Genomic DNA, 23,770 nt, shown 5'->3' with positions numbered 1-23,770 from the left:
ACAAAGATAAATCGAGATTCATAGACACTCACACAAAGTATGTCTGGTGAAATGTTAGTTTGTTGACTCTGTCCATGTACTGTGTGTGTGTGTGTGTGTGTGTGTGTGTGTGTGTGTGTGTGTGTGTGTGTGTGTGTGTGTGTGTGTGTGTGTGTGTGCCTTTTTGATATAAAGTCAGGCTGATTCCAACTCAAACCAATTGGAACCAGACCGGATGAGAAGAAAACTACTGCTGCTGAATTCGGGTGTCTGGAGGCCTGATGGACCGGCAGCTGTCTGGCTCAGAAGAGAAAACAGACTAGAACAGCTTAAACCTACCAAGGTGTGAGATTTATTCATGCTGTGTGAGTGTGAGTGTGTGTATGTGTGTATCTCTGCTAAGGTTCAGCTGATACAGGGTTTTTTCAAGGCTTCTTCTGATATCTGTGCTTGGAAGGTTCCCATAGCGGATATTTTGTGCATCACATTTGAGCGTTTTCATGCTAAAAATGACATGATTTCTATCGATCACCTCATTTTTTTCCTTTTTTTTCAGGTGGAAAAAGCCTCTTAAATAACATTTAGACCAAAATGCTGCACTCAAACCTCCCCTGAAACCCATTAAAAATTAAATTGCCCCAGGGCTTAGCAGCTCCTACCGAATTCTTATGGAAACCCTAGGATAAAATGAGCTTTTAATTTGCCGAAACATTTCTAGATTAAATGAGAAAATTAAATTTTCAAAGAACATAAAGAATGGGTCTGTGGATCAGTCATATTTGCAGTAAATGACAGTGACCGACAAGTAGCAGGATGATATATTGGAATGGGATTGGAATTCTTGTGTGTGTGTGTGTGTGTGTGTGTGTCTGCGTGTGCGTGCATCTGTGCGTGCACGCGCGCGGGCCTGTGTGTGTGTTTGTGTGTGGTCATTATGTGCATGTGTTTTCCTGAGTGTATCCATCTATTTTAAGGGAGATGTTGAGTCACCCAGTAATCTCCAAATGGAAGCGCTGTCACATTTTGAGGATACACCCATCATGTCTCCAGCAGGTCCATGCTGGTCTTCACGACAGTCGCAGTGCACAGCTAACTCGGCAGCAGCTCCACCAGCCTCTCACTTTGCCTGTCACTTCTCCAAAGTTGGCAGTAATTCCCTAATTTTATGGTCTGTAGACGGCAGGGGCGACAAACTATGTTAACGTTACCGTGGCTAATGTCATTACAGGCTGTCAAACACATTTTACTTTAGTAATTTAGCTGACAGCTTACAAACAGTGAGCAGGTAAAGCTTCATTGACTTTCCCGAAGGCAGTCTCAGTGTCCTACTTGCATACTATATACTAATTCAAACAGTGGTTTCATTATGCAAATGCAACACAATCCAAGTGGAAAAAAATCTTAGATCAAATATATTTAGTAATGCAACCATGCAATCTAAAATTGCTCTATTTTTGAGTGTGGTGTTGATGGGTACAATTTCTCCATTATCAAACTGAAAAGGAAATGAAGGAGCTAAGTACAGCCGGGTGGGGTGAGGTTGTGTGCGCGTGTGTGTGTGTGTGTGTGTGTGTGTGTGTGTGTGTGTGTGTGTGCGTGCGTGTGTGTGCGTGTGTGTGTCTATGGGGGGGGGGTGACGGTTCTGCTGAAGTATCTCATTTTAGCACACAGAATATACTTTATTCTATTTGGATATAATCTGGAATGAGGACAAACTGGCTGACTCACTTCTTTTAAAAGCTGCACTGTCTTATAAAGTCGTTACTTCATCAAAGTTGTATCCACTGATTTAATTCTCCTCAGAAATGTATGGTGTTCACATTTAGTTACTTTCACACCATCATATCTGACGCATGAAAGCACAGATAAAACAGTCTTCATTAATAGCTTAAAGAGATGTATTCAGTTTTGCCTGCAAGTTCAAATGTTATTCACTGAAATATCTGTTAAACATTTAGAACATTTGCCACTGTTTATACTGCCTTTTTATTGTCTTGCACTTGCTTTAGAGTGCGAAAATAGTCTCATTTTCACACCCATCACAACTCAGGGCTCTTTAGGTAACATAGCAGCAAATGTATTTGTATTTGTGCAACATGTAGTTCCTTTACATACTTAACCGTGGACATGATGCCTCTCTCCTTGGCCTTAGTGCCCCAGACAAAACGATGCAAGATATACATTTTAATTTTATACGCAGCCCAAATTTTCCACAACCTACACAACGTTAGTCTCAGTTTTATTGTGTGTTGCTAAATACCTCATAATTTTCGTTATCTTGTTTAAGGTCTCTTTGTCACATCTGCAAGCAGCTGACTGACTGCTTTCTATCTCTCTATCTCACACACACGCATGCGTCTGCACACACTCCTTCCTCCAAAGGTCTGGGTGTTAAATCAAGTCAGTGTTGCATTATTCACAAGGTGTTGCAGATGTAACCTTCCTGGGAAGAACTTTGAGTTTTCCCCCCAGCTCTTCAGGGTATTGTATATTATCCAGGACACATATTCTCTTGTGTGTGTGTGCGGAACAGTTAGAGAAAGTGCATATGGCCAAGCTTATTGTTTGGCTGGATGACCTTTGAGCTGCAATGTTGTGACTGAATTATATATTTATGTCTGGCCCAGTTCCAGCATTCACCTGTTTACCACAGATTTCACAGGATCTCTATCTCTCGTTCACTTGCACACTCTCAGTTTGTCTCCTGTTCATTCACCGACCGTTTACTTATTCACGTATGCAGACACCTCAGCACACAAAAGGCCCCGTATCACATTTATCTGATGATTGTTTTAATATCTCCTCCTGATCACAATCCCGGCTACACAGGTGAATGTGAATTAACCTGCTTAGGGATTTTAAATTTAATTTTGGTGATGCCTCCAGCGTAAAACTCCGGCTGACAGGACCCTGTTCTTGTCCCCGTTGAAGGTCACCGTTGTGGCACGACTTGGAATAGGCATGGCGGGGATGTAGAGTGGAATGGATGGTGACCATATTTAAATGCTAATGAAAATGAGGTTTGATTCGGAGAGATATCGAACGGGTTACACAGCAGGGTTGTGATCCGAAATTGTAATCTGCTTTCTCATGTACCCGTGGCTGCCAGGTTTCCACTTCACGAGGGAGCAGGAAACAAGATCAAGGCACTGCTCCTCTGCCAGTTGCGACTTTACAAAGTAGGCATAATTTATGTAAGAAGTATTTGAAGTACCTCAGAGGTAAGCACAGTAGAGGACAGTTACTTCTATAGCTTCTTACTGCACTATAGAGACAGAAAGTTACAGTTCATTTCCCATTATCTCCAATTTGAGATTTATCATCATAAGACTCAGCTGAAATCACAAACTCTGGCACCCTTCAAGATAATCCTTTCATTTCAATAAATACACCACTCTGAAAGAGGCTATTAAAACGGTACATTATCATCACCTTTCACTGTCGTGGGGGAAATAAATGGCCATATCTGAACATGAACTATGAAATGGTAATGTTCTTGTTCAGAAGACTGCTGTAGTGTGACCTCAACAGAGACTCTTTCAAGCTATTAATTCATTCTGCCTCATTCCACCTTCTGATCTGCTACTTCGTAGTTTTCTTTCATTTTTTTTTAATGTGAACCATTTAATACCGTTATTTTATTTATTCTGTGAATAAATTTGACTTGATTTCCGCGTTGGGGTGTCCTGGTGGCAGCTCCAGGTCCTTTTAAGACCTTTTGTTGCACGTCACTCCTTTTAATTCCTTGGCACGCTTCTCTGTCAACAATCTAATTATAAAAATCCGGAGTATTAAGTTTGTCACTTCAGGCTATGTTTTAAGTCATGGTCTCATTGATTTAATGATTAAAGTTCAGGAGGCAGTATAAAAACATATCTCTATTAGTGAGCCATAAATGGTCTGACAGAGCAAACACGACGGAAAAAATAGGACAGCCACTTTTGGCTGTTGACATGACTCCCTGTATCGATTTGTTGTGGGGTCAGAGTCCGTGTTAGCATGTCCCCGTGGCTCTGTTTGGTGGTTTAGACTTACTCCCATCACTCCTCTCTTTGTTTTTGTGAAGCCTGAGGTTTTGCCAATTGTCAGACCTCTTAGGTCACTTGGCAGGATGCAATCGTGAATGTACGATCCATGTAATACTCAGAAGTGCATTAGTCCATCAGCGGGGAACTGCAACACAATGAATCAGGACGCTGAAAATAAATCAAGTTCTTTGACTCAGAGGAGAGGTTTGTATCGAAGGAAACACAAAGAGGAGCTGCTGACCTTTTATTTTTGTTTTATTTTATCATGAGACAGCATTTTTTTTTTTTGTTCTGAATTAACTGCATATGTTCCATGTTTGCAGCACCTGAGAAAATTGTGCCCAACTCACCATGAGATTTAGATTATTAACTGACCAGATACCTAACGCACAGCTGGACATTTAGGACAGCGGATGGACTTTGGTAATATGCTTACCATTAGGTAATGAGAACTGAATGAGATCCTGATTAAATTTTATAGTTTTCAATTTTAACACGCCAGTAATCACCATTTTATATCTGATAATCACCGCTTTAAAATGGCGAAGCAGTAGTGGTTGAAGAAGTCTAAGTTTTTACCCTTTAAACCTACTGATGGGTAAAAAACTAAAGGAGAAAAGGTGCAGGAGTCACTGAATAGTTTGGCGTGTAGGAAAATAGCAGGTTTGTGGTGGCTGCCTATACATTGATATTATGACCCCCCCCCCAAGTTGGATCATTTTCTTTTCTTTTCTTTCAATTTTTCATTTTGCCTCGATATAACAAACTATTATTTTCATGATCAATTAATCTTCTCAATCGCCTAATCATTTGGTCTATGAAACATCAGAAAAAAAGTGAGTGAAGTGAAAAATGCCCATCACATCGTCCCTGAATACAAGATGATGTAATCAAATGTCTTGTTTTGTTCGACCAGCAGTCCAAAACCCCAAATTATTCTATTTACTACAATGTGAGACAAAGAAAAATGAAGTAAATCCTCATATTTGAGAAGCCAAACCAGAAACTTTCTGGTATTTTTGCTGGTATTTTTGATTATTCATTATTTAAATGAATAATACATTATCAGAATTGTAGCTGATTAATTTCCTTTTGTTTGACTAATCAATTAATCAACAAATCATTGCAGCTCTAGTGCCAGGAAGAAGTCTTTCTGAGATTAAAACCTTTTTTTCCCCCCAATACAAAGACCTGCCAGCACTGTCAAAACAATAAATGGACACACAAAAAAAAAAAAACAGGCCAAGACAACTGTCACATTCTAGAAAAGAGTATAGAAAATACCCTGTTAAGACTCGTAAACAGTGTTATGTGTGCTGAGTTTCTAAAACTATACAAAATGAATTGTAGTACACAATTAAGCAATGGTCCTGGATTAATTTCTGAGATATGAGACTATAAGTATAAACATTTAAAGAAATGAAGATAACTTTTTACACTGCTGGACCTCACTTTGAGTATTTTTTATTGATCATGACATGTGTGTTCATTGTGTTGGTCTGTCGGCAGTGTGCTGTCACATAGACTAGACTTGGGTTTGGACTCAGCCTTGACCTTTCTATAGTTGTGCGTGCATTAATATCCTCCAACTTGTACCGTCAACTAAACTGAAGGGGGCAAAAAAACTTACACGCTTTATGTTGTTGTTGTTTTGTTTTTCTTTCATTTAATTTGTCATCTGGCTACATGTTCGGTACATAAATGTATGTAGATATAAGTTTTTGGCTGTTTAAAAAGTCACAAAGTGCTGAAAAAGTGCCTTGTAGTGGTTGGAGTATTATGAAATAGGGGCATATCAATCAATATCAATATTTATCAAATCCTATTTATGTATTTATTATAGAATTAGGGGTGATGTATGACAAGGAAATAGCCTCTAACTATCTCTGAAGACAAACCCTGTGCCCTTGAATAAACCCACATCTAATTAAGGATCGCATAAATTTCAGTCATGCAGGTTAAGTTGCTTGGAAATAATGACATGAGGCGCATGACTTCACCTGCATTTGTCCTGGCTCTGCCGAAGATGGCCCCCTCCAGCACCACGGACAGCGCCCAAAACCAACCAAAACAGCCCCAGGGACCCGGAGAACCTCCGCCCCTTTGACACGAGTTCTGTGAGAATCAAAGGGGTACGTTTAACGACCTTGTATCTCGGATTGATCTCATTTCCCCTCGGAACTAGAGAAAGTCTGTTCATAAACCTTCGCTGGGCTCATAATGCTGCCAGAGCACCAGGGTGAAACGCTCATGACTCAGTTGTGTCTTTACTTTCCCCCCCAATGCCTCAACTCCCAGTAGTAGCAGTCTGGGAGCCAACCACACTGATGAACCCCCGAGGCGCACACGCAGTGTATTAACCCCTTTGCAGTCTGCAGTGGGGGGGGGGGGCGGATGGTTAAATAAGTTGCTGCAACCACTTTTAATTATAACGGCGCAGCGGCGCAGGAGACACAGTTTTCAGCCTCAAGACTAAGACCGCAATTGGGCTGCTGCGGTCCCACTGGCGGGGGAAACAGAAGCCTCACGTAGGCCATTATATAATTAGGCCTAGTATAGGAGATGTAAATCAGACAGCGGTTCGGGGTATTCTAATCAGAGGCGGAGAGAGAGGAAAACACAGACGGCCTGATCATGAGACAACAGGAAGAGGAGAGGGCGACTAATAACAGAGGTTTGGGTGGAGGAGGGTTCCTTGAATCTGGAGGCCTTATCCGCGAAGAAGAAGAAGAAGATGAGAATCTGGGAATGGTGGTGGCGAGGGAAGAGGAGGGGGCATTAGACACACTGCATCATTCAAGTACTGCGGCTGATGTCATTTCCTAAACACCATAATTGGTCATCAATGAAAGCTGTGAAGAATGGCTAAACGAAAACACACACACACACACACACACACACACACACACTCACACAGTTCCCCAGGGGAGATGTTGTGACTTCATTGATCCATCGAAACCTTAATTGCTCGAACCTCACATCCTTTCTCTCTCTCTCTCTCTTACTCTCTCTCTCTCTCTCTCACACACACACACACACACACACACACACACACACACACACACCTGCGAGGAGGGCAGCTCCCATTGAGCGCCACAGCGTCGCATATTTCCTGCTCACCTATACACAGTCGCACCTCTGCTGCCGCGGTCCCCATGTGGCCCCTCCCTTACCGGACTGGACCGATAAATGGGTTAAGCCTGTCACCGGGAGTAGCCGAATTAAATGCACCGGGGAGCGTCGGGAGATCCCTTCCCATCCCTCCGCTGTGTGACCGATCTGCGCTCAAGGCTTTCACCGGGCATCACCTCCTCTTCTCCGCATTGATTCGACAGAGTGCACTGAATTGAAATCGCGATTTATCCCCACCAGAGGAAGCGACTGGTGGCAGCAGCAGCAGCAGCAGCACCAGCAGCAGCAGTCCTTAGACCCAGACCCGTGGGCGGCTGGGTGGCGTCCGTCTGGGCGAGCTGACAGGACGAAGATTTGGCACTCCACACTGCCTCATCCCAGCAGCACCCCAAATTCCCAAGACATGGCGAGGAGAAGTGGGATGTAGAAAAAACGGATGGGAGGCCATTCATGTGGGTCTGGACTTCAGCTAAAACGGACAGAATCTCCCACCACCGTCACCCTCCTCTTCCTCACCTAACCAGTTGATATTTCCCAAATAACTATCTAAAAAGTGCGGAGCACATGACCCACTGGTGAATCCCCCGGGCAGGTCCGACACACAGACTGAATGAGTCCATCTTTGGCTGCCGGACGGACTCCTCAAGAGCACAGGACGGATGCAAACAGACTAAACCCATCTTGGCAATTCCAAACACCCTCAGCGTCTCCGCCAGCGGTGCTCTAACCGTGCGGGGTGAATCTCACACCGGGGGACCAGTCGTTTCACAGGCAGGTAGGCTGTGCCTCGTTAATTGGCGTGGTCACCTCTGGGCTGCTGCCCTGGGGGGGGGGGGATTAAGGTGACGACCATGCGTCGGTCCCGCCGACGGCCGCAGACCCGGGCAGGCGACTGCACCTGTTGTAATCGGTGTGAATGCGCCGGGCACGCCTGTGCACGTGCGCGGGCGCGTGGGTAAATAGACCTGTGTGTATGTGCTGACAGTCTAGGTGGGCTGTGTGGTTTTCATGGCTGACGCCCGTGTCTATTTTGCATCTAGTATCCGACTGTTGTCAACTGCTCCTGTAAAATCTCTTCGCAGCTGCTTGTGCGCGTCGCGCGCGTCGGTGCGAGCAGTGTGGGTTTTAGTCGGTGTAGCCAGGTGATCGTAGGTCACTCACGCAAACGCCATAAGTGTAATTGCGGTGTATTTGTCTCGACGCGAGGCGGGACGTAGAGCACTCCGTCGCGCACTGTACACCACGCTTTTGGGCTTCATCCACCGTTTTCTCTGCTCACACAGGCTGTAGCAGGCTCACATTTTGGCTCTGATAGATGGGGGCTGGCCGCAGTCTAAAGCCCCATGCATTCACCCTCGTTGCCAGATGCTCTAAAACTCCGAAGTCATAAAGCGTGATGGTCAAATCTGTCACCTGCCTCACACACATTCATCATCCGATGCCCTGGAGGAGACCCGCCTGTGGACGGTAAGGGATGGAGGTTGTTACAGTACGTGCGTGGTGAGATGGGTGGTGTGTGTGCGAGCATTTTGGGGGGTAGCGCGCACGATTTTTTTTTTTTTTTTTTTCTTCTCTCAGTGCAAGCAGGGTGACATGTAGCAGGAGCTTGGAGCAGCAGGCTGTGTGAGTCCACCTGCGCTCCCTCCGCTGCAGATGCGCGCAGCGTGGCGGACCGTCGTGGGTGTCCAACTCTTTTCCCGTCGACTGGGACTCCTGTGACATCCGACAAAAGCTTCGTCTCGGGCCACCTGACGAAAGATCAAGGGCGCGCACGTCCACAACCTCCTCTCCCTGGGCTGGCGGCGAAGCCCCCGGGCTGCTCCATTGGCGCAGCTGGCGGTGGGGTGGGATTACTAGAGCCTGTTGGATGACCCAGGTTGACCTCCGGCAGAGGCGGTTGCATGGGTCTCCGCCCATCCAACGCCTCCGCCGAGGAAATGTTTTTAAGAGTACATCCTTGATGGGTAGAAGAGAGACGGCAGAGAGCACAGCTGTGTGTAGGCTGCCTATCTTTGCCCAAGGTGACTTCAGTAGGACACTGACAATTTGACATTGTGCAGAGACAGGAAAGCATTCATAATTTTTATCACTGGTTTAGCTATAAATCTAATAAGACATCGTGTTATCGGTGGTTGCCTGTTGAGGCATCACATGTCCTTCTTTGAAGCACAGTATGTCCATTTTGTTTGGCTTTTCTATATGACAAATCCGGGAGTTGCAGCCCTACCTTTATCCAACACTAGCTCATCTGATCATCTGTGGTCTCTCATTATTTTTGGCAGGCTGCAGGGGCCTTATCTCCAAGATATGGAGAGCTAACTGACATTTTAGTGGCTTGAAGTAAAAAGAGAATAATCTGTTTATTTATCTTGGCGCCCGCGTGGCCAGCTATCAGATGTCATGCATATCAGAAAGTCCTTGGATGAAGTTAAATCCCACATTTTTGCATGTTCTGATGCCTAATTGGGGGCTACGACAGTAGTAACAACCTGTTTCCTTTGATCTGGCAGATGAAGCTTGGTTCTGTTAATGCTGTTGTCTTGCTAGGGCTGCCTGCTTGTGATGGCAGCGTTGTGCGACTGCTGCGGGGGGAAAAAAAAAATCAGCTGTGACTCCTCAGCTCTTTCCTGTCATTCTGCTAATGCATTTTTCTCCGTGGGGACAGAGGGAGGTGAGGAAAAAACATGATTCTCCTTTCTCCCCATTGCCAGCATTTGACTCAATCTCGGTTGCTCCTTTCCCTTCATCTCTTGCATCCTCCCTCCTTTTTTAAAATCGCTCTGATCACTATGCTGCAGACTTGAATCTGGGCTCCCTGGGGAGCAGGTGACCACACAGTTCAAACACTGTCAGGCAGCCCATTTTCATTTGCTCCTTTCATCCCCTTTGCCCCCCCCCTCTCTCTCTCATCTGTCTCTCTTTCTTTCTTTCTGCCACTCTTCGTCCTGCTCTCAGCCAGGGGATGAGTCTTATCAGATGGAGGTTTTCTGTTAAATCTTGTCCTTGTCAGCTCCCATGTCTGTCTCTGTAACGACAGTCTGTGTTTTCATGAGCCGAAAAACCACAATCCAAAAATATGTGGGAGAAAAATAGGAAGCAATAGAGAGAAAGGCAGAAAAAAGAGAAAATCAGTGTGTTGCAGAGTTAGATGTGTGTGTGTGTGTGTGTGTGTGTGTGTGTGTGTGTGTGTGTGTGTGTGTGTGTGTGTGTGTGTGTGTGTGTGCACGCGTGCTGGTTTTTAACCACGATTGAGTGGGTGTTTCTGTCAGGGGAACAATTGTGAGAGCAGATGGACTGTTAAAATACATTCTAATATTAATTTCATATCATATGTCTTATTAATTTGTCCACTGATTAGATAATTGTTGGATCCTCTTTAATTTGAAGAGTTGAAGATTTTAGGGATCCTAATGTGGCTTACCGGACCGCCATCAAATGTTCATAATTTTTCATCATGAATCTTTTTTTTGTTTAATGTTTCTTTATCAATTTCTTTCATAAATATAATCACTTGTAAAGGACCAAGAGATTACTGATACATATTGACAAACTGTATATATTATGTTGTAAACCACCATGCAAAGAAATAATGAGTAAAATAATAATGGTATATCTCATGTACATTCATGTTCCCAGACTCTACAGTTACAGATATAAATCTGTCCTTTCTGCAGAAATAAAGTACGCCCTAAAATAAACCTTTTATGTGGATGCATGTGCGCATACACATTTAAACATGGTGCACATTTTTAGAAAAGTCTCACCTGGAAGACATTCATAGTGTTGCACTCAGTTGTTCGCATGAAAAGTGACAGAAATAGTTGCGTCAAGAATGAAAAAAAGAGAGCTGGAGAGAGTGCAAAGTCTGTGCTGTTGTGTGTTATAAAGCAAGCCTGATGCCACACAAGGTAAAATGTAGCAGAGGGGCTGCCAATCTTCTCAGTGCTGGTCTTATTCATTCATTTAACTGTGTCGTAAATTAAATTAATCTCAACATGAATGTGGCAATATTTCTTTGATGTTAACATGCGCTACATACAGTAAGCACCCTATGGCAAGACTATGTTATTTTTGTGAAACAGCAGCCGCTCTGACCACAATAATCATGGAAAACCGGTAAAACGTAGTGTAACAGTTGCACAAGTAGAGAGGAGTCGTAAAGACAGCGGACTGACTGGACGTCGGTTACACAGCAACATATAACAGAAGTTGCTAACAGTCAGGCCAGTCTCACAGCAGTTCGTGAAATGGTCACAAAATGTAATCCATTGACTCGTGTACATGGACGCAAATTTTCCGTTTTTTGTGACAGTAAAATATCGACTTGTGGTGACTACAGCACCACTACTCTTTTTTACGGTTGTGTTTAGGCACTCACAGCATTTGGTTAAGGTTAGAGAAAGGTGGTGGCCTGGTTTAATGCAGAAAAAAAAGTACACAGTGACTTCAGACACGATGTGTTTATTGAAATTTAACCAAAAACACGATCGTTCCCTAACCTCGATCGAAGTGCTTTCGGTGCCTGCAACCAATCACAGACATGGCTCTGGATGCGAAAACCTGGTCTCTGGTGTGACGGTCGTGCAGTTTGTACTCCCGCCATCCACCCCAGCCGCCTCCTGGTAACTCCGCTGCCGTTAATGAATGTAGCAGTTCATTCATTCAATAAATATTTTTCCAATAGAAATGCATTACTTTGAAAGTCGAGCCCACATGTCCATGTAAACACATTACTGGATTCAATTTCGGGATAATTTGCTGAACTGCCATGTGAGTGGGTTGCAACACTTGCTAACAGTAGCCACCAGAAGCTCATACCAAACCAAGTAAGGATGTAGCAGCAAAACAGTGCATTTTATTGTTTATAAATTCAACTTTTCATTTGCAAGAGGAAGAATGTGTAATTTCTTCTTTCAAAAGTTACATATTCTCACTTTAAAGCATGATGATAGAAGAGTTTATTCTGTACTTTTCTAACTGGGAAGTGCAGGCTGTAATTGGATAGTTATTCAACAATGAGACATTAGCGTGTTTGTGTGTGTGTGTGTGTGTGTGTGTGTGTGTGTGTGTGTGTGTGTGTGTGTGTGTGTGTGTGTGTTTGCATCTTGTTGGCTGAAGCACGTCTGTAGAAAAGATACATGTCACCGTGGTAACCTGAGTACTTTTAAGGTGCAGGTGGGACAAGAGTTGAACCAGGAACAGATGGAGCGAAGAATTAATTTTCCTCAGAGTTCACAAACTATGTGCATATACACACCTTTCTGCACACACACTGCTTGCTGTCTGTCTGTCTCATGCACAATAACATGATTTCCTTAAGTCATTTTGATTGTTAATACCACTCACATTTTGCTTTTCGCGTGTAATTTCAGGCCACGCTATTCCTCTGCTGTCTAACCCCTAACCATAATACCAAACTGGCGTTAAGTGACACACGAAAAGCTTAAAATGCGTTAAAATTACATCCGAAACGTCCCCGAAAGTGCCGTGCCATTTAAATGCAATCCCATGCAATCACATTACATTATCAGACCCGGTGTCCTCTAAAGATAACGACTCTTGACCTTTTACACTGTCTTCGTCCTCACGTTCAGTCTGTGTCCTTTTCCTCTCTTGGCTCTGATTCCAAGGTCCACAAAAGATTTAAGTCTCAAAAGTGATAGTGACGAGAGGAGAGCAGAGGAAAGGAGAGTGGTAGTTTATACTCTGACCATGTTTCCTGTGACAGAGACATCCCCACTTCTGTCTCTATCTCTCCTGTCTGGCAGCGGCCCGCTCACGAACATCTCTCGGGATCTCTATCTCTTCCTCCCTCCCCATCTTTCTCTGTCTGCCTCACCTCAGTTCAGTTCAGCATGTACTATTGGCAGGAATATTACATGAAGCATATTGCCCAAGTGTCAAAATATTACACTGGGAAAGCCCTCAGAGGGACAACTCTCATGACTCAAAGCAGAGACTAGCTCTGATCATATGACAGAAGGGGGCGTTGCTGATTGATGCCCTGTCACGCCCTGAGGTCTCTTGGTGAGGCGTTGGGCGACTGTAGGGATTGTCTGGCATGACAGAAACTCAGCAAATCTGATTGGGGGTAGGAGGAGGAGGGGGCAGGGGAGCAGGTGGGGTGGAAGAGGCGGTAGCAAGAGACAGGACCTAACCGCCTCTGGAGACCAAGGGGTCTGAGCAAAGAGCAACCAGGAGAAAGACAGCGAGAGAATGACTGCTAGATTATACTGAGTTCCTGATTCTACTCTGATGGTATTTATCAGAACAATAACAGTGGATTTTTTTTGTGACTCCATTGAATTATAATGTGATTACATAATTTGTCACTGTGATTCAGCCAAAAGGAGACAGCGGTTTCTCCCAGCAATGAGCATTAGCAGAGTGGAAGGAACAATGTTCCCTCCACAGGAGCTTGTGTTTCTAAAAGAGGGCTCATGACCACGCTGGTAGCCAGGGTTTGAAAAGACACACATCCTTCTTACTCCTAGTCTTCTCATTCTCACATACACACACAGGCAAAATTCATTTAGACTCTGTGTGATTGTGTGTGTGTCTCTGTGTGCTCTGCAGGGAGAAGATGCCATTCCACCATGTGCGGGCGGGCCTGCTCTATCCAGACAACTACCTGAGCAGCTCCCTGACAGAGGGCAGTGAAGCCTTCCAGCTCACCAGCATCTCCACAGAGGAGCTGGGAGGTGAGTGTGTTGACAGAGAGAGAGAGAGAGAGTGAGGGAGTGGGAGGTGAGGGGTGGTGGGGTCGCGGGGTAAAGCGTGAGGTGCTAGCAATTAATGTTTCACAACTGGAACAATGCAGTTACAGTGCTCCAGCTCTCCCGGGGAAAAGTTTTTCCATTAAGCCCTTTTGTCAGTGCTTGACTGGATGCATTGGTTTCCAATTATGGTACTTAGGAAATAAAATCAGTCACTGGACTCAGTCATTCAGTGTCTGACAGATATAGAATATATATGACCCAGCCTAAATTAGGAAACCAGTGTATAGATATTAGTATCATGATTCAAGTTTTCATTCTATCTTGCAAGGAAATTGATGCCACCAGCAAACAAATAGATTGTATAGAAGTACTGCACTTTGATTATTTGAGGTAAAGTAAGCCATGTGTTGTGTATGGAAACAACATAAACATAAAAGAAAACCACTCTATTGAATGTAGCTTTTGTAAAATACTAGTATGTTATTTACATTAATCAAATGGCCTAGATTTTTTTTTTTTTTTCCTTTTGCTCAGTGACTGCCAGTATCTACCCTGTGTCAGTACACTTGGATCCTGATCTGAGGCTATTCTATGACATAACCTCACATGTGCTATTTGACCGGCTGTACAAAACAAAGACATCTACATTTCAATGAGGGCATACATGTTCTACATCGGTTGCTTTGGTGGGAAAGAAACAGCTAATCCTCTAACGGAGTAAGGACGGAGAGCATGAGAGTGTGTTTCTGACTGAGGCTGTTTGTTTGTATTTATACATGTGCCCTATTGTAGTTTGCTCGAATGAGCTTTGGTATGAAGTACTTTGTAGCATAAATCTTTTAATCCAGTGTCCCTTGTGCACAACTCGGCTCAACCCAGTTTGCTAAAACACTTGCTTTAGTGTACTGGAAGCAGAATTGCTACAGTGACTGAAACATCTCATCATCATTAGTGCAGTTGGCCTCTGTTTGTGTTTTGTTTTTCAAGGGCATCGAGAAGGGTAAAGTAGTTTGAACCTATGTAGAGCTATTATATAAATTGGATTTGGACTCTAAGACTCCAGACATTATGACGAGGCATAAACTAGGCTCTGTCAGCCACAGATCCTACTCAACCGACGGGATTGCTTGATGTGGACAAGATATGATTATAATATACAGCCACACACAGGCAGGGCTGCGTGCTCATACCAACGGACACATATGCACACACAGCCACTGCAGTAATACATTAGGGAACAGCTCATACCCTATTGAAAATGTACTCTTCATTGTTGAGCTGCATACAAATACAATTCAATTTGTTTAGGGAGGCTGCACACTCAACCGCATTCCCAATCCCTCGCCTCTGATTCTCACTTTAGAGAAAGGGAGGCAGTGGCATGGTGCTCAAGTCTAGTTATTAGGCGTAAGGGATATTTACAGGCTTAGATGGGGCTGCAACTGAACTTCGGATCTCACGCAACTGACAGAGCAAAGACAGGCATAGGAGGCAGATCTGAGACAGACTTATTACAGAGAGGAAGGAAGGAGCAGCATGTCTGGACGAGAATATTAATGACACACGGCCTGAGAGAGACAGAGAGAGATGAATGTCATGTAAAATTCATTGTTTAAGTTAGGAAAAGGATTAGTCTTGGGGAAATTGTGATTTAAATTCCATCGTGCAGCAGGCTATTACTCTTCTCGATTGTGTTTCTCTTGTAAAGATTTTCACAAATCCCGAATGTCAGCTAAATTGACACCCTGTCCCACCCCTGAAGTGTAGCGATCCACAGAAAAATGGAGCACTTGCATGTGAAAAGATGTTGAATAAAGACTTGCAAACTCTGGCCCGTCTCTGCTGTCTTTATCAAGTCTCTCCAACCCAAAGCTCCGCTTCCCCTTTGCACTCCCACTCAGATAGTGCCAATTGATTGACAGGTAATTAGCCGGAGATTGACCAGGGTGTTTTGTAAGAAATTCCTCAGAGGTTTGAGTAATTCTGCTGCACTAACAGATAGATGCCTCGTGAGATGTGCGTGTTCACTTACAATTTCAAGTTAGAAGGACTCCTTTTATGTGGGAGGAGAGAGTCGGAAAAGCCCTTGGCAGTGCTGGTGGTGATTGTGCTGTGCAGAGGGACTTGGACAGTACCCTTGGGGTTTGTAAAATGAAATAAGTATATAAAGATGTAACAGAAACAAGGAAAGAGAGTGAGAGAGAGAGGGAGAGGAAGGGAGGGACAGCGGGAGATCACCCTCACCTTGATATGACTCAAAGGAAAGGCTGCAGCACTTCTATTTAATTGGAAAGCCTCTTATCAGCTCCGGGGAAGTACCTTTCAGCACCATCTACGGACCTGCTTGAATCTGTTAATCATTAATTTCATGTCATGGATTAGTCCATCTCACTGACACCATCCGATTGCACACTGTTTACATTGTGGGATTGCACTTTATGAGGCTAAAGACACAGTCATACAGCTGAAATATTGGGTGAGTCTTTGAGCAATTTTTATGGTGACAGTTTGTTCAAATCAACAAGTCCTCCAACCCAAATAGCAAGCAGGTTGTTTGTCGAAGCCCTCCTGTCAAAGCCTTTTCTTATCTGGTGCCCCTATCGTCAAGACAGCCACTATGGTTAAGGTATGACTAGAGTTAGGAACAAAAGCTGCTGGGTTGAACCTGCATTCAATAATTCTTGGACAAGCTATAGACACAACCCTGAGGTATCACCACCATGTTAGCAAACAGTTGTTTATTTACACATCCAGCAGATACGGAGCAACATTAGCACTGACTTTTAGTTGCGTTTCTGGCTACCTGATGCATGTAAATCCAACATTCTCTCTCTTTTAGCCCATCTTTTGGTCTCTACCTCCTGCTGAGGAATATCTGGCTCTTTAGCTGCTAAATGCTCCACTGTTCTCACCAGCTAGTTTCTACGTTGTCTGTCTGCTGCTTGGTGCTGAGCAGGTAGCCTACCATGGACTTTTAAGAGCTTTATCACTGCTACATCTGGAAATAAAACTGTGAGTACGGCGAGGCTGAGCTGAAAAAGGAAAGTTGCGGGCTGGAAAACAAAAACAATGCTGAAACTCTTTACAGCTGAGAGGAACTGCAGAGTCAGGTGATAATTTTCTATGAGTTTGTCACTGTGACCTCTTTAACATAGTAAATAGTCATTTCATCCACTGTTGATTTAAAATATGGACTATAACCGCTTTGGGGTTAGAGAAGGATTGGGGTGATGATTAAAGGAAACCATGCTGGATAGAAGTAAGAGACGGGATAAAACAGGGTCTTTTGCGGCACTATAACAGCATCGTACTTCCTTGCCAGGAAAATGTAAAGATATGCCATATTAAGTGAAACAAATTAATGACAAATGTTTTTTAAAAGAGCAAGAAAATAGAATTACAAGTCAGAATTACTGCACCTCTACAGTAAAAATGAAAAGAAATCTCGATATCTTGCCAAATGTTTCAGAGTGAGTCACAGCGTCTGAAATACAAATGAATAAAAGGATATGAAAAAAACAGGGAAACACACCTCTTTGGCAAAAAAACAGACACATGGGAAAGACCAGAGAAGTCACTAAATCAATTAAGTCTCGGCCTTGGGTTTTTAAAGGCAATAAAAATAAAGATGAACAGATATTTTTATCTGCTGTGGTGAGCCCCCGACCTTTAAGACAAGTACAAAACAAGGAAAGAGATTACTTATTTCCCCAAAGGAAATAAAAAAGGAAAGGAAAGGAAAGGAAAGGAAAGGAAAGGAAAGGAACGGAAAGGGAAGGAAGGGAAGGAAGGGAAAGGAAAGAAGGAAGAGGACGGACAGACATAAATGTACAGTGATATGTTGTGTGTTTGTCGTGCAGAGATCCGTGAGGCATTTCGTGTTTTGGATCGTGATGGGAATGGTTTCATCTCCAAACAGGAGCTGGGCATGGCCATGCGCTCGCTGGGTTACATGCCTAGCGAAGTGGAGCTGGCCATCATCATGCAGAGACTGGACATGGATGGTGAGGCACTACATAAGGACACACACTTGGGTGCATGCACTGAGCACACTTATGGCAAACGCAGACATGAACCTTTTCATATAAGCACAACTGTGTGACTGTTTGAAATATACTGCGTGTGTATAATGTTTCTTTATAGTTATTGTGACTGTATTAAACTATGATGTGTACAAGCTTGAAGAAGAATACTTCCCTTTTCAAAGAAAGCAAGTCATACGAATGTTTCAATGTGTTGAATTTTAACGTGATGTAAATGAAAAACACTGTTAAATGATGCCAATAAAACAGACCTTAATGCCTCTTTAACATCCTTGGGGCCAAATGGGATTTTGAGTTAAAGCTTTACTCAGAATGTACCCCCAAAGTGTTTCTAAACTGCCTTAAGAGTAGCAGCTGGTCACCTGTCAAAAACAAATTCCCCTGGAGACAATAAAGAGAGAACCTGTCTGCTCCTGCTCCTTAAACTCCAGCTCTGCTTGCAAATTCACAGAAGAATGAATTTTACTCCCAAGCAGCCTCTGCATCACAAACAAGTCAATCTTTCAACTGGCTCTTATCTGCCTGCTCTTGATGCCACAGCTCGTGGTAAACATCAAAGGTCAAAGCTAAAAGCATTTTGCTTTTGCCTCCATGAATTTAATCTACCCATCTGAAAGCGGCGCGGCCATTTGTTCTGAGGAGAGACAGTATCTCTCTTAAAATCATCTACCTCTGACTACTATCGTCTCGGTGTCCTCGCTAATAAAGCACTGGCACAGATAGTTTAAGCATGTCAATTATGATCAGGTATTAGACAATAGGCACAGTCTTTCATATGATTCATTTTATGTCCTTAAGAATTCTTAATCCGCTGATCTGTGGCATTATCTTCTTGCCCTTCTTTCAGGTTCTGGGCAAAGTAGTCTTAAAATATAGGACTATATTATTATTATTATTAATTCAGAGCTGCATCTCTGAAAAACTGCAGAATACGAGACCTGATGATCTTTGATACTATTAATATACTGTAATACCTAGAAAGAAAGAACTGTGTAATTTTGAACCAATTGTTAGGAAAAAGGGAATCTTTTTGGAAGAACAGCTCCACTTAAACCCAAGTGAAAACTTTTAAAAACTTCATCATATATGTTGAATCTTGTGCTTGCCTGTAGACAAATTTCACATTTTGCATGTTCAGCTGGCATTCCCTGCACTGACTAAAAGACTCTCGACGTTACACAGCAAATAATCAGACTTCAATTACTCCAGGTGTAAAAGTAAGTACCAAATTACATAGTTGTTTCAAGGGAACATCTTTGAATTTATTCAGAAATTACATAAAATAAATTGTTACCCTACTACCAATACAAACACAACAGCGCTGAGACTTGCGCAGACTATTACTTATGCTTCTAACATGCTCCTTATTATAGCGAATAATAAATAGAACATTAGATAACACTGTAAACTGTTGGTAATATCAACATTGACAATGTATAGTACATTAAATGCGGTAAATCAATATATAAGACTTGCTGTCGTGGATATGTTCACCAAGCGGGACGCTGGCTGTTGATTGCGATCTCTAACAACATGCAGCAGTAGAATATATAATGCAAAGTCTTAGAAGGTGTGTCCTTGGAATTTAAATTTGCCAAATGTTCCCTTGATTGTTGCAAAAATGATCCTACAATTGCTTGTGACACAGGCACACACTCGTACAGGCGCACGCACATTATCTGAAAGGTGAATTAGTGCTGATGATACATGGGTGTCATGGGTGACGGCACATCCATCTGTCGATCTGTCCCAGTGCACTTTTCTTTGTTTCTGCACACAAATAAACTTCAGCATAAAATGCATTATTTAGCTCCAGTCTGCCAGTCTTCCTGTCTGAAAATCTGATTTACTATTGTCCTGGTCGGTCTCTTTGCCTTTCTGTGTGTGTGTGTGTGTGTGTGTGTGTGTGTGTGTGTGTGTGTGTGTGTGTGTGTGTGTGTGTGTGTGTGTGTGTCTGTCTGTGTGTGTCTGTCTGTGTGTGTGTGTGTGTGTGTGTGTGCCTGCAGGGGACGGCCAGGTGGACTTTGAGGAGTTCATGACGATACTGGGGCCTAAACTGCTGTCGTCCGACAATAGAGAAGGGTTCCTGGGTAACACCATTGATAACATTTTCTGGCAGGTGAGCAACGAAGCCTCCTCATCCCAGCTGGCGAAGAGTCTGTTTTCCATCACTCTTTCTCATTTATCAGTGCCACCTTTTGCGTCTCCCCTTACTTACTCTGTCTCACCTCTGACTGTGTATTCCAGCAGTCAGCGCAAATCTTACATCCTTACATCACAGCCCTAGTTTCGGCAGGGACTCTGCACAGCCACATACCTACTTAAGTGCAAAAATACACACGCAAACACACGCACACACTCTCAGCCCCCTCCACCTGCTTCTTCTGTTCTCTGTCAAAAACAGAGACTTTTCTTTCTTTTCCCAACTCAGGGCCTTGAAAGAAAAGAGCCCTGCTGAGAATTAAGTGTGTTTCTTTATGTGAGTATGTGTTGGCTTTTGGGTCTGTGTGTGCGTGTTCATCATTCACAGTGTTGCAGAAGGTATTAACATAATAAACATTTCAGGGATGTGCCCCTTTAAGGGGGAGTCTGAGCTTGTGCGCTTTCAAGTGTCCAAACTGGGCTCAGCGGTGATTAAGGCTGCAGCTCATCTACATGCTTTTGAACATGTTTACTTTGTTTTTAAAAAATGTTTCCAGAGAGAAAATTTGCAGGGGTTTTTTTTGTTTTTTTTTGCCTCTTAGGTAAGACATACGACAATAATGAAAAGTGCAGAGTTTTGAGTGTGTGTATGTGTAAGTGTGTAGGGGGTTTGAGTATGAGGACGGCTGCTTGAGCAAGATGACAGCTCTCAGGAAGCTGTTCTTTGCTTTCCTTGAGTCAAATGAGAGGAGAAACATTTAGAGGGTGACTCACTGAAATGAGGAGGTGTTTGCGTTTCAGGTTATAAAAACATACTGGTCCACATTTACATAGACAGTCTTCTTCCCAGATTTAATTGTGCAATCACAAAAAAGCAACCATCTATGCCATTCACACAGCAGAAAATAAAAGAAAAATTCATGCAAAAACTGCTGATTTTAACAACAGGATCATGTCTTTCTAAACTGTGTGAAATAGAACACCTTTTTTAAATGAGACACATTGAATCGATGATGGAGAGATGGAGCAAGATGGACTGCAGTGTGCCAGCCATTAAGGCTGAAAGAGATGAGAAAATACAGAGGCGAGCTGGACAATGCGTGGGGAAGGGGAGGGTTGTGCGGTTGGTGCGGAGGGATGCCCCACATAAAGATACAGGAATATAAAGGAAAACCACAAAGGAGAAGACTGGGAGAAAAATGAAAGAAGAGGTACAAGAGTGTGATTCATGAAGGTCACAGACAGTGCTCGTCTCAGGGGTGATTTAAAATGTTCACCTCCCAAAAAGGGAGAGACAGACCAAAAGAAAACAGGGAGAAGGGGATGGGAAAATGAGAGAGGGAGGAGAAGAGAAGCAAGAAAGGAGAGAGGAAGCGAGCAATGAAAGCAGAGAAGGAAGGGGATGAAATGGTGGGAGGAAGTGTATCTGAGGAATGTGAGAGCAGCGTTGGGTATGTGTTTGTTGTGCGTGCGTGCGTGTGTGTGTGTGTGTGTGTGTGTGTGTGTGTGTGTGTGTGTGTGTGTGTGTGTGCGTGCGTGCGCGTGCGTGTGTGTTTGTCTGTGTATCTGTTTGTATTTCACAGACCTCAAAGGGAGACATCAGGAAGAAATGGAGAGTCATTGTGTTGAAAGGAGAAACATGGAAGAGAAGGAGGCACATCATGGTGGGCCATAATGACTCAGTTCAGATAATATCCTCACACAGTGAGATGTATAATGACTGACTTCACTGGGGAGGCTGGTGTTGGCATATCTTGTGTGTAATTACATTTTCCTTCATGTGTGCACATTTGTGTGTATGTTTTGAATACATTTTGTGTGTCCCCTGTTTGATTCAGTGTACCACTGAAATATCTGAGAAACATTTCTGTTTTTCTGTTTATTTACCGCTGAAGCATGGTCTGAATAAAACCTCGGGGATATTCAGATATCTGCTTCAGAAGAACTCCTGACTCAAGTTACCACATTTGTGCTGACAGTAAATTAGATTTGAAAAAAGTAAGCACCCAGTCTTCCACTGCAAATTTAGCTACAATGCCTAAAGATAGTCATTTTTAGCTGCAGTAAAGACAACAATTTTTTAACCAATATCACAACAGTGTTTGTAAGAAAGTGTCTCTTAGACGCATGTTAGCACCGAACAAGTGATAGACAAGAGATGACTGCAGAATCTTTGATCGATTTACAATAGCTTGTAAAGGTTGTTGACAATGGCCAGCCTTGCGTTACTTGCATTTGGCGGATGCTTTTTGTCCCAAGGGGCCCACGAATTTTACCTCGACGTCAGGACTAGTTATAGACTGCTTGCTCACGGACACTTGACAAGAACATGTAGACACGAGGGCATTGAACCAACCCTACGATTAATGGCCAACTCCCTTTTCAACCTGAGCTTCTGCCCCCACAAGGACCAACAAAGCATCTGTAACCCCACTTACTACAAATCAACCTACTTTAAGAGTAACTTAACACCCCATGAAAGTGTTTATATGGGTTAGAGTTTTTGCTGACCTCCAGTGGTTTAACTTGTCACCCTACTGCAGGGATGTACAGGTGTACTGCAGGACACATCTCTTTAACATTACAACGAGCAATTTCGAAAACCATGCTTCTCACTGGTTATACGGCTAATTTTAGGCAACTGAAACTACCTGTTCAAAAGGAATGGTTGGTTGTCTTGCCCAGAATTTGACGAGTAGTTCTACCTCATGTCTGTAAAGTAAATTTAAAGCTTAGAATAAAGACTGGATAACGAAGAAATAATTAACCTCGCTGTGTTAAAAGAAATTCCCCATCCAGCACCTTTAAAGTTCACTGATACTATTTAGCACACTATATCTTATTTGTTTAATCCGTACAACAGCTGAAATGTAAAAACCACAAGTTGCGCTAAAAAAACCCCACAAGATCAATGTGGTTTTTACACAACTTGTGGTTTTACATTTCAGGAACCATAAGTTGTGGTTTTTACATGTACCAGGCTATTTTTGGCCGTGCACAGTGACTAACCCCTGTAAAAGCAAAAATTATCATTTTTACACCTGTTTTTAAATGGATTAAACCAGCAACATATAGCATATCAGTGCTGTTTCTCTTTGTTTCCACTCTTTATGCTAAGATAAGCTAACCATCTCCTGGTTTTAGCTTCATATTGAACGGACAGACATGAGACTGGTATTGATCTTCTCATTTTATCTCGACGAGAAAGCGAAAAAGGGTATTTACCAAAATGTGAAACTACCCTTTTAATGTTAGGAAAAGATTGTGTTCATGGTCAAAAGAAAACCAACAATGACTTAGTAGAAGATGGGACACCAGTCATGGTCTCCAGTGTCAAAGTATCATGCTTTGTTAGCCCAACCATTCACCTTGACCTCCCCCCAGAGACAGTAATATACAGTAACACCATCACTTTTACTTCCACCTTTGTGAATAGGTCGTTATTTGTACAACTTTAAGAGTTCACGTTTCAAATAAATGTCAGTAAAAATTTGTCCCTTTAAGCACTAGAATGACCTATGGGTGACTTACACTTTTGGGTGAAACCAGTCTCTCCAGGCAACCAGTCGTTTCCATTTATATCCATAGTGTGGAAAATCAATGGCAGACTCTTTTACCTTGCTTGAGTTGTACATGTATCATAGTCAACATCTAGTCTGTACTCATTTGTGTCAAAAGTTGAGTCAAAGTTATGTCAAGTTCCAGTTTTCATCAAAGTTTCTATCAT

General features: G+C 43.0%; 1 protein-coding gene across 3 annotated transcripts in view; it reads left to right on the top strand.

The window, feature by feature from the left end:
• The first annotated feature begins 224 nt into the window (after positions 1–224).
• caln2 (calneuron 2) overlaps positions 225–23,770 on the top strand; it is a 33,588-nt gene continuing 10,042 nt past the window's right edge. Inside the window, exons 1-4 of one of the 3 annotated variants that reach the window (XM_040151537.1) lie at positions 225–322; positions 13,716–13,840; positions 17,719–17,862; positions 19,908–20,020. In XM_040151537.1, the coding sequence (XP_040007471.1) occupies positions 13,723–13,840; positions 17,719–17,862; positions 19,908–20,020 (375 nt within the window). In that variant the 5' untranslated portion in view covers positions 225–322; positions 13,716–13,722. Of the gene's footprint in view, positions 323–7,522; positions 7,915–8,518; positions 8,607–13,715; positions 13,841–17,718; positions 17,863–19,907; positions 20,021–23,770 lie in introns of those variants that run through there. The other 2 variants (XM_040151538.1, XM_040151536.1) reach the window with 2 other exon arrangements.

This window comes from Xiphias gladius, chromosome 17 (assembly GCF_016859285.1).
Source record: "Xiphias gladius isolate SHS-SW01 ecotype Sanya breed wild chromosome 17, ASM1685928v1, whole genome shotgun sequence".
NCBI lineage: Eukaryota > Metazoa > Chordata > Actinopteri > Istiophoriformes > Xiphiidae > Xiphias > Xiphias gladius.
Note: the sequence above shows the minus strand (reverse complement) of the source record. Positions and strands in the feature narration are given on the sequence as shown.